Below are 12,209 nucleotides of genomic sequence, written 5' to 3' on the forward strand. Positions count from 1 at the left end.
GGATGAGTGTTCTGCTTTCTCCACATCCTCTCCAGCATGAACTGTCACCTGTTCTATTGATCTTAACCATTTGACAGGTGTAAGATGAAATCTTAACATTGTTTTGACTTACATTTCTCTGAGAGATAAGGATTTTGAACATTTCTTTAAGTTTTTCTCAACCATTTGAATTTCCTCTGTTGAGAATTCTCTGATCTGTACCCCATTGGGTTATCTGATTTCTTGATGTCTAGTCTTAAGATTTTCTTGGGAATATGGTTGTTGTGTTCTTTATACTGTTTCCTGCTGAATATGATGAAGGCATTTTTAGGGTCCCTAAGAAAATTTGATATAATGCCAAGTCCTGGAAAGACCAGCTATAACCTTTGTTGATAGATATCACACGTCAAGTTTCAGGAGGTCTCCCCTGATCAAACCAGGATTTTTTTGTTTTTTGTTTTTTGTTTTTTTTTTTTTTTAGTTTTCATCATGCTGTTTAATCTAGCACGTTGCCTAGAAAGGCTTGTTAGCAAGAGTACAAATACGTCTCCAGCATGTCTCTTAGAGACCGTTTCACCCACTGCTCTGTTTGGCCACTAGCCTCTTGTCTCTCTCTTCAACAATTGTGAGGCAGATTCCTTTTCCTCGGGGAAGAGAAATCCATGGTTTGTTGCCCTTGCCAATAACAAAAATGTTGGAAAGCCGGGTGGCAAAGCTGTTGCCATTGGCATCTTTCACATGGACCACATCAAAAGAGCCGGGATGGAGGAGAGACAGCAGTGCGGTGAGTTTGTGACCAGCGGCGGTGGAAGCAGCCCTGGACAGGGAACTCTGAAGTTCCTCATCCCCCACCCTATACTCCCCGGGCTCCCTGCAGGGGCTCTACCCCCCCATACTGCCTCTCTTTTCTTGTCCCACCCAGCTTGCATCCAGAACCCTTCTTCCTTCTGTCCCCTTTCCTCTTTGGGCACATAACACCATCCAGCTCAGTCTGTCTGGCACTGGGGGCAAATCCTCAGGGCAAGTAGGCAGGCGAGACCTCCTTTGTTTCACTGGCTCGCCTGCACCAACCAAGGTAGGCGCTTTGTTTACGAACTACCCAACCTGCACGGAGATCTGATCTCGGCACCAGGAGAGACAGCAGTGCGGTGAGTTTGTGACCAGTGGCGGCGGAAGCAGCCCTGGACAGGGAACTCTGAAGTTCCTCATCCCCCACCCTATACTCCCCGGGCTCCCTGCAGGGGCTCTACCCCCCCCATACTGCCTCTCTCTTCTTGTCCCACCCAGCTTGCATCCAGAACCCTTCTTCCTTCTGTCCCCTTTCCTCTTTGGGCACATAACACCATCCAGCTCAGTCTGTCTGGCGCTGGGGGCAAATCCTCAGGGCAAGTAGGCAGAGGAGACTTCCTTTGTTTCACTGGCCTGCCTGCAACAAGCAAGGAGAGACATCACTAGAGCACCAGGAGAGCTATCACTGCAGAGAGCCATCACTGGGAAGGTACATCAGTAGGCAAGTAGACCTGATCCGGTAAAAGAAGATCCATAGGGGAGCATTCGGAGAAAGAGATGGGCAGGCGCCAATGCAAGAATTCACCTAACAATCTGAAAAACTATATGAAACCACCAGAACCCAGCGACCTCCCAACAGGAGGACATGAACACCTTAATCATGAAGAAGTAGATAAAATTGACTTTATGAAAGTGATTGACGCCCTTAAACAACATGTAAAAAATGCCCTTATAGAAATGGATGAGAAGTATAACAGAAAGTTTGAAGAATTGAGTAAATCAGTGAATGATACCCTAGGAAACCAAGGAAAAACAATCAAACAGATAATGGAAACAGTTCAAGACTTAAAAACTGAAATGGAGGCAAAGAAGAAAACACAAAAGGAAGGCCAGTTGGACAGGGAAAATCTAGATAAACGAATAGAGACTACAGAAGCAAGCATAACCAACAGAATACAAGAGATAGAAGAAAGAATCTCAGATTCTGAAGATACCATAGAGAAAATAAACACGCTGATCAAAGAAAACAGCAAGGCCAACAAATTCTCATCATAAAACATTCAGGAAATATGGGACACAATAAAAAGACCAAACCTAAGAATAATAGGAATAGAAGAAGGAGAAGAAGTGCAGCTCAACGGTCCAGAAAATATATTTAATAAAATTATAGAAGAAAACTTTCCCAACCTAAAGAAAGATATACCTATGAAGGTTCAAGAAGCATACAGAACACCGAATAGGCTGGATCAAAAAAAAACATCCTCTCGCCATATAATAATCAAAACACAAAGCATACAGAATAAAGAAAGAATACTAAGAGCAGCAAAGGAAAAAGGCCAAGTTACTTATAAAGGTAAACCTATCAGACTTACACCTGACTTCTCTATGGAAACCATGAAAGCCAGAAGGTCCTGGATAGATGTACTGCAGAAACTAAGAGACCATGGATGCAAGCCCAGACTACTATACCCAGCCAAGCTATCGTTCACTATAAATGGAGAAAACAAAATTTTCCAGGATAAAAACAAATTTAAACAATACGTAGCCACAAATCCAGCCTTACAGAAAGTAATAGAAGGAAAATCACTAACCAAGGAGTCCAACAATGACCACAATATCTCAGACAACTAGAGACCCTTCATCAGCGCAACACAAAGAAGGGGAACACACAAAATTTACAACTTAAAAAATGACCGGAGTTAACAACCACTGGTCATTAATATCACTTAATGTCAATGGACTCAACTCTCCTATAAAAAGGCACAGACTAAGAGATTGGATACGAAAACAGGATCCAACATTCTGCTGTTTACAAGAAACACACCTCAACCACAAAGACAGGCACCAACTCAGAGTAAAGGGTTGGGATAAGGCTTATCAAGTAAATGGACCTAAGAAACAAGCAGGGGTGGCCATACTAATTTCTAACAAAGTTGACTTCAAACTTAAATCAATCAGGAGAGATGGAGAGGGACATTTTCTACTCATAACAGGAACAATTCATCAGGATGAAGTCTCAATCCTGAATATCTATGCCCCTAATATAAAAGCACCCACGTACGTAAAAGAAACATTGTTAAAACTCAAGGCAGCCATCAAACCGCACACATTAATAGTAGGAGACTTTAATACTCCTCTCTCACCAATGGACAGGTCAATTAGACAGAAACCTAACAGAGAAATAAGAGAATTAATGGAGGTAATGAATCAAATGGACTTAACAGACATCTATAGAATATTCCACCCAAATAGGAAAGAATATACCTTCTTCTCTGCAGCTCATGGAACCTTCTCAAAAATCGACCACATACTCGGTAACAAAGCAAACATCCACAGTTACAAAAAAATATTAATAACCACCTGTATCTTATCAGATCACCATGGATTAAAGCTAGAATTCAGCAACAATGCTACCCCCAGAAAGCCTACAAACTCATGGAAACTGAATAGTCAACTACTGAACCATACCTGGATTAAGGAAGAAATAAAGAAAGAAATTAAAGTCTTCCTTGAAGACAATGAAAATAAAGAAACAACATACTCAAACCTATGGGACACTATGAAAGCAGTCCTGAGAGGAAAGTTCATAGCACTAACTGCCCACTTAAAGAAAACAGAGAAAGCACACATTGGAGACTTAACAGCCCACCTGAAAGCTCTAGAAAAAAAAGAAGCAGACTCACCTAGAAGGGGTAGAAGACTGGAAATAATCAAACTGAGGGCTGAAATCAACAAAATAGAAACACAGAAAACAATTGAAAGAATCAATGAATCAAAAAGCTGGTTCCTGGAGAAAATCAACAAGATTGATAAACCCCTATCCAAACTAATCAAACGGCAGAGAGAGAATTTGCAAATTAATAAGATCAGAAATGAAAAGGGGGACATAACCACAGACACAGAGGAAATTCAGAGAATCATTAGATCTTACTACAAAAGCCTGTATGCCACAAAACTGGAAAATGTAAAAGAAATGGACGCTTTTTTAGATAAATACCATATACCAAAGTTAAACCAGGACCAGGTGAACAACCTAAATAGACCTGTTAGTCGTGAAGAATTAGAAGCTGTTATCAAAAACCTCCCTTCCAAAAAAAGTCCAGGACCAGATGGTTTCAATGCGGAATTCTACCAGAACTTCCAAGAAGACCTAATACCTATTCTCCTTAATGTATTTCACAATATAGAAACAGAAGAGTCATTGCCAAATTCCTTTTATGAAGCTACAGTAACTCTGATACCAAAACCACACAAAGACCCAACCAAGAAAGAGAATTACAGGCCAATCTCACTCATGAACATCGACGCAAAAATCCTCAACAAAATTCTGGCAAACCGAATCCAAGAACACATTAGAAAAATTATCCATTATGATCAAGTATGCTTCATACCAGAGATACAGGGCTGGTTTAACATACGCAAATCTATCAATGTAATCCATCATATAAATAAACTGAAAGAAAAAAACCATATGATCGTTTCATTAGATGCTGAAAAAGCATTTGACAAAATTCAACATCCCTTTATGATAAAAGTCTTGGAGAGATTAGGGATACAAGGGTCATACCTAAATATAATTAAAGCTATATACAGCAAGCCGACAGCTAATATCAAATTAAATGGAGAGAAACTTAAAGCCATCCCACTAAAATCAGGAACACGCCAAGGCTGTCCACTCTCTCCATACCTCTTCAATATAGTTCTCGAAGTTTTAGCAATAGCAATAAGACAACATAAGGGGATAAAGGGGATTCAAATTGGAAAGGAAGAAGTTAAACTTGCATTATTTGCAGATGATATGATAGTGTACATGAGCGACCCCAAAAACTCCTCCAAAGAACTCCTACAGCTGATAAACGCCTTTAGTAATGTGGCAGGATACAAGATCAACTCCAAAAAATCAGTCGCCCTCTTATACACAAAGGATATGGAAGCAGAGAGGGAAATAAGAGAATCATCACCTTTCACGATAGCCACAAACAGCATAAAATATCTTGGGGTAACTCTAACCAAGGAAGTGAAAGATCTATTTGACAAAAACTTTAAGGCATTGAAGAAAGAAATTGAAGAGGATACCAGAAAATGGAAGGATCTCCCTTGCTCCTGGATTGGGAGGATCAACATAGTAAAAATGGCAATTCTACCAAAGGCAATTTATAGATTCAATGCAATCCCCATTAAAATCCCATCAAAATTCTTCACAGATCTTGAAAGGACAATAATCAACTTTATATGGAGAAACAAAAAACCCAGGATAGCCAAAACAATCTTATACAATAAAGGAACTTCTGGAGGCATTACCATCCCTGACTTCAAACTCTATTACAGAGCTACAGTAATGAAAACAGCGTGGTACTGGCATAAAAACAGAGAAGTCGACCAATGGAATCGTATAGAAGACCCGGATTTTAACCCACAAACCTATGAACAACTGATTTTCGATAAAGGAGCTAAAAGTATACAATGGAAGAAAGAAAGCATCTTCAACAAATGGTGCTGGCACAATTGGATGTCAACCTGTAGAAGAATGAAAATAGACCCATATCTATCACCATGCACAAAACTCAAGTCCAAATGGATCAAAGACCTCAATATCAATCTGAACACACTGAACCTGATAGAAGAGAAAATGGGAAGTACCCTACAACATATGGGCCCTGGAGATCACTTCCTATGTATAACCCCAGCAGCACAGACATTAAGGGCAACATTGAATAAATGGGACCTCCTGAAACTGAGAAGCTTCTGTAAAGCAAAGGACACTGTCATTAAGACAAAAAGACAGCCTACTGACTGGGAGAAGATCTTCACCAACCCCGCAACAGACAAAGGTCTGATCTCCAAAATATATAAAGAACTCAAGAAACTAGACTTTAAAAGGATAATTAACCCAATTAAAACATGGGGCACTGAACTGAACAGAGAATTCTCAACAGAAGAAGTTAAAATGGCCAAAAGATACTTAAGGTCATGCTCAACCTCCTTAGCGATCAGAGAAATGCAAATCAAAACAACTTTGAGATATCATCTTACACCTGTCAGAATGGCTAAAATCAAAAACACCAAGGATAGCCTTTGCTGGAGAGGTTGTGGAGAAAGGGGTACCCTCATCCATTGCTGGTGGGACTGCAAACTTGTACAACCACTTTGGAAATCAGTGTGGCGGTTTCTCAGAAAAATTGGGATCAACCTACCCCTGGACCCAGCAATAGCACTCTTGGGAATATACCCAAGAGATGCCCTATCATATGACAAAAGCATTTGTCCAACTATGTTCATAGCAGCATTATTTGTAATAGCCAGAACATGGAAGCAACCTAGATGTCCTTCAATGGAAGAATGGATGAAGAAAGTGTGGAATATATACACATTAGAGTACTACTCTGCGGTAAAAAACAATGACTTCTCGAATTTTGCATGCAAATGGATGGAAATAGAAAATACGATCCTGAGTGAGGTAACCCAGACACAAAAAGAAGAACATGGGATGTACTCACTCATAATTGGTTTCTAGCCATGGATAGGGGCCACTGAGTCTATAATTTGTGATCCTAAAGAAGCTAAACAAGAGGGTAAACCCAAGGAAAAACATATAGATATCCTCCCAGCTATGGGAAATAGACATGACTGATGGGCAAAAAATTGGAATCTTGGGGGTGGGGTGGGATGGGGATGAGGGGTGATGGGGAGAGAAAAGTGTGAAGGAGAGGATGAGGGGAACTGGGGGAATCGGGGTGATTGGGGATAAAGGAAGGTTGGATAGGGGAGCAGAGAAACTCATACCTTAGGTAAGGGAGCCACCTAAGGGTTGGCAAGAGACTTGAACTTGGAATGGCTACCAGATGCCCAGGGCAATGTCCCCAGTTAGTTCATTGGGGCACCTGAGGATAGGGAACCTGAAATGAACCTATCCTATAATCATACTGATGAATATCTTGCATATCGCCATAGAACCTTCATCTAGCGATGGATGGAGATAGAGCCAGAGACCCACACTGGAGCACCGGACTGAGCTCCCAAGGTTATAATGAGGAGCAGAAGGAGAGAGAACATGAACAAGGAAGTCAGGACCATGAGGGGTGCACCCAACCACTGAGACAGTGGGGCCGATCTATTGGGAGCTCACCAAGGCCAGCTGGACTGCTACTGAAAAAACATGGGATAAAACCGGACTCTCAGAATGTGGCGGACAATGAGAGCTGACGAGAGGCCAAGGAGAATGGCACAGGAACTTTCATCTGGCGATAGATCGAGAGAGAGAGAGAGACCCAAATTGGAGCAACGGTCTGAGCTCTTAAGGTCCAAATGAGGAGCAGAAGGAGGGAGAACATGAGCAAGGAAATCAGGACCACGAGGCGTGCATCCACCCACTGTGACAGTGGAACTGATCTATTGGGAGCTCTCCAAGGCCAGCTGGACTGGGACTGAATAAGCATGGGTTGAAACGGGACTCTCTGAACATGGCGGACAATGAAGGCTGATGAGAAGCCAAGGGCAATGGCACTAGGTTTCGATCCTAATACATGAACTGGCTTTGTGGGAGCTTAGCCTGTTTGGATGCTCACCTTCCTGGGCCTGGATGGAAGTGGGAGGACCTTGGTCTTCCTGTAGGGCAGGGAATTTGGACTGCTCTTCAGTATCGAGAGGGAGGGGGAATGGACTGGGGGGAGGAGAAGAGGAGTGGGGATGGGGGAGGGGATTGGGGGGAGGGGGCAATGTGTGGGAGGAGGGGGAGGGAAATGGGAAACGGGGAGCAGTTGGAAATTTTAATTAAAAAAGAATAAAAAAAAAAAAAGAGCCGGGATGTCTCTCTCTGTTGGTGATCACACCAATTCTTCCCAAGTTAGCACCCCCAGTCACCATACACAGGTTACCAGTGTCAAACTTGATGAAGTCGTTTATTTTGCCCATATCCAAATCAATCTTAATGGTGTCATTCACCTTGATGAGGGGATCAGGGTAGCGAATAGTGCGAGCATCATGGGTCACCAGATGTGGGATTCCTTTTGTGCCCACAAAGATCTTTCTCACTTTGCACAACTTGTACTTGGCCTCCTCAGGTGTAATACGATGAACGGCAAAGTGACCCTTGGTGTCATAGATCAGACGGAAGTTCTCTCCAGTCTTGTCAATGCTGATGACATCCATAAATCCCGCAGGGTAGGTTATATCGGTCCTGACTTTGCCATCAATCTTAATGAAGCGCTGCATGCAGATCTTTTTCACTTCATCGCCAGTCAGGGCGTACTTAAGCCTGTTCCTCAGGAAAATTATCAGAGGCAGACATTCCCTCAGCTTGTGAGGGCCGGTGGACGGACGAGGCGCAAACACGCTGGTTAGTTTATCCAGCATCCAATGCTTTGGAGCTGCTACCCACTTCAGATGTTTCTTGGGACCACGAGCCATGGCTGCTCTGGAAACGGAAAGCGCCAAACCAGGATTATTAACCTGGAACAAATCCACAGTCTCTTGTTTCTTGTGGAAACAAAGGCAAAACCTCTTCTCCAAAGCATTTTTAACTTCTATTTGACAAATACATGTTTTGACTTCCATTCTTACAATATCCAGGCTGGTTTATTCCAGCCCTTCTTTCAATCCCATGTCTTTTAGCAGCTGTCATTTGCTTATGAACAAACAACAAAGTCAAAATCAACACAATAATATGTAGGATCCAGACCCCCTGTGTGTTTCCCATCTTACATGGCTTTTATTTTTTATATTCTTTTATATTACTCTTTAAAGACTCTATTTTTTAGCTATTTCTTTCTTTCTGTGACTACCTATATCCATTTTCTTTTCTTTCTTAAGTCTACACACATTGTTAAACATACAGAAACCTGGACCTCTTTTACTGCATATTTTTTAGCCTTTTTTGACTGTGTGAGCAAATGTTAGACTGCTAAGCTACACCTGGATCCTCCTAGCAGCTTTGGTACCTGGCTCTGCCCACTTGATTGAGAACTGCATTAATCCTTTCTAGCCATGGAAGCTGGTACCTGCATTGCCACAGTTTTAACTTAGTCTACCATTTCTATTTTCTATTTTGCCCTGCTGGCTGAACAGCAGTGCCTCTTAAAGGAGCTGTGCCCTTTTTTCTTTTTTCTTTTTTTTCTTTTTTCTTCTTCCAGCTTTCTTAGGCCCTACATGGAAATTCAGTCCCACATTGGTATGCCAAAATGTTATTGGTTGTTCTTTACTCTTTTGCTCTTTGGCCTTTTGGAGTGCCTACAACCCAACTCCCAAATAAATCATACACACAGACAGACCTAATAATACTTTTAAATACCTGGCCTTAGCTTGGTTTGTTTCTAGCAAGCTTTCCTTAACTTAAATTATCCCATCTATCTTTTGCCTCTGGGCTTTTAGCTGTCTCTATCTCTGTATACCTTTCTTTACTTCTTATTCCATGTTTTGCTATGTAGCTATGTGACTGGCCTCTCAAGTCTTCCCCTTCTTCTTCCCAGATTTCTCCTCCTATTTATTCTCTCTTTCAGACAGCCCTGCCTATCTTTTCTCCTGCCTCAATATTGACCATTCAGCTCTTTATTAGACCATTAGGAGTATTAGACAGGCAAAGAATCACAGCTTCACAGAGTTAAACAAATTCAACATAAAAGAATACAACACATCTTTTCATCACTAAAAACAAATGTTCCACTGCATAAGCAAATGTAACACATCTTAAAATAATATTCTCAACAAGATTTCTTTATATATTTTGCTTATTAGCTATCTATTAGTTATATAGTTGGTAAAAATCTTTTCCCATTCTGTAAGCTGCCTTTTTGTCTGGATGACAGTACCCTTTGCTTACAGTAGCTTCTCTGTCTCATGAGGTTCTATTTTTTAATTGTAGATCATAGTGCCTGTACTAATGGTACTGTATTCAGAAAGTCTTTTCCTGTGACAATGAGTTCAAAGCTATTTCTTACCTTTTTTATATCAGGTTTAGTGTCTCTGGTTTTATGTTGAGGTCTTTGATTTATTTGGAGTTGAGTATTGTACAGGATAATAAATACATTTCTAGTTTGATTCCTCTGCATACAGACATTCAGTTTGGCCAGTATTATTGGAATGTTCTATATTTTGTAGTGTGTATTTCTGGAGTCTTCATATAAAATCTAATCCCCATTCCCATCCCCAGATGCACAGCAAACCACTGGATGTGGTCTCACCCATCCCCCTGGCTAGATACCTGGATCAATAGCCTAACCTTTGGAATGTTCTAATTTTTTGAATGTTATACTAACCTGGTAAATACCTAGTGGCCCAATAATAATTCCAGAGATAACCATTTATATGACTAACAAACATCTAGTTGACTCCTCATCTATCCAATAATATATACTTGTCAATGTCATTGATGTCCTCAACTTTGCTAAAGCCAGTGGTCAATTCTCAGTCCTGCTCTTATTTCACCTAAGCAGAATTTGACCAGATTGACCATCCCTACAAGCATTTCTTCATTTCCAGAGTCTCCTCTAACTCATTAGCTGCTTTTTCTTACTCTGATAAATTCTTCATCCTCTGACATTAGATGCCTTTGGTGTCAGCTTTCAGACCTCATCTCTTTAATATCTGCATTGATATTTAATGAAGATATTTCTTCTAATTCTGTAACTTTAACACTTCTAATATCATAACTTTAATGATGATTTTTTTGTATTTATATTTCTAGTTTGAGCATAACTTCCAAATCTCATGTTTAAATAACTGTTGCTTACGTAACATCTTCACTTAAGTATGAAGCCATAAATATTTCAGTCTGAAAAATAAGAAGTTGAAATCCTGGTATTTCTTACTCTAATCCTGTTTCTCCTGCCTTATTGTTCATCTCAAGTAAATGACGAGCTGAAGCTACTAGTTTCCCAAAATAAAAATTTGTAGTCATCTTTGAATCTTCTCTTTTTCTTATACCTCAGATTCACTATATCATTAAAATATACCAACTCTAAAATATTCATAAATTCAGAATTATTGCCTGTTGCTTTTTTTGCTACTACCAGTCTCCAAGGAGACAACATCATCTTGCCTGGATGACTAGAAGAGTTAACAAACTGTTTTTGACTATCCTCAGCATAGAGACAAAATTATCCTTCAAAATGTATATTAGACTATATTCTTCTTTTACTCAAAACATCCAGTTGTACCCCACTTCGTAAAGAACCATGTCTATACAGTGGCTTGAAAGACTTCTCACCAGACTCATGCCTCTTTTTAATCATCTCTCACCACTGTCCTTTGTTCACTTTTCCCCAAGTTTCCCGCCTCCTTGTTGCTCTTTTGTGTTCTTTCTTTCAAGCCTTTACCTTTGTCCTTACCTGAATCGCTCATCCCTCCCATGTCCATGTGATTCTTTCCCTCACCTTTTGCCTTAGTCAGGGTTCTCTAGAATAACAAAATTTAACAGAATAAATCTCTTTTCGTGTCTTTGTTTCTGTATGTGTGCACATATGCACACCTGCGTGCATGTGCCATGAGTGTGGTGTGATTTATTAGAATGACTTACAGGCTGTGGTCCAGCTAATTCAACAATGACGACCTGTGTACAGAAAGTCTAAGAATCCAGTAATTGTTCAGCTCGTGAAGCTGAATGTCTCAGGTTGTCTTCAGAATAAGGCAGAATCCCAAACAAATGGGTTTAACGCTAATGAAGGAATGGACTAGAAGACAGAAGGAAGCAGGTAAACAAGAAGCACTTCCCTCTTCCATGTCCTATTTATATAGTTGTTATAAGGAGGGAGGCTGCTTTTTTCGTTCCCAGCTGCTCAGCCCAGAAATAATCACACAGAAACTGTTTTTTTTTTTAAATCACTGCTTAGCCCATTAGTTTTAGCTTCTTATTGGTTAACTCATATTAATTTAACCCATTTCTATTAATCTTTCTATCACCACTTGACTGTGGCTTACCAGGTAAAGTTCCCAGTGTCTGTCTCCAGTGGCTCCATGGCTTCTCTCTGACTCTGCTTTTCTTTCTCCCAGCATTCAGCCTAGCGTTCCCTGCCTACCTAAGTTCTGCCTTGCTATCGGTCCAAAGCAATTTCTTTATTCATTAATGGTAATCACAGCACACCGAAGGGACTCCCACATCATATAGGTTTCCATCAGAAGGTGTGGGTCAGGTTAGAGGCAAGTCTTCCTTCTTTAAATATCTAGATTAGAAGTGTATCTTCTCACTTTAAAAGATCCAACTAAGCAAAATAAATAAATAAATAAATAAA

The 12,209-nt window shown here is 40.6% G+C and overlaps 1 protein-coding gene across 1 annotated transcript; it reads right to left on the reverse strand.

Annotated features, from left to right (window-relative positions):
• Positions 1–458: 458 nt before the first annotated feature.
• Positions 459–8,397, reverse strand: LOC130869820 (40S ribosomal protein S4, X isoform-like). The gene is made up of 2 exons (XM_057762270.1): positions 7,795–8,397; positions 459–744 (listed from the first exon to the last, which is right to left on the reverse strand). Exons 1-2 carry the CDS (start codon positions 8,392–8,394, stop codon positions 553–555), a joined length of 792 nt encoding a protein of 263 aa, XP_057618253.1. The 5' UTR covers positions 8,395–8,397; the 3' UTR covers positions 459–552.
• Between the last annotated feature and the right edge of the window lie 3,812 nt (positions 8,398–12,209).

Source organism: Chionomys nivalis, chromosome 2 (genome assembly GCF_950005125.1).
Source record: "Chionomys nivalis chromosome 2, mChiNiv1.1, whole genome shotgun sequence".
NCBI lineage: Eukaryota > Metazoa > Chordata > Mammalia > Rodentia > Cricetidae > Chionomys > Chionomys nivalis.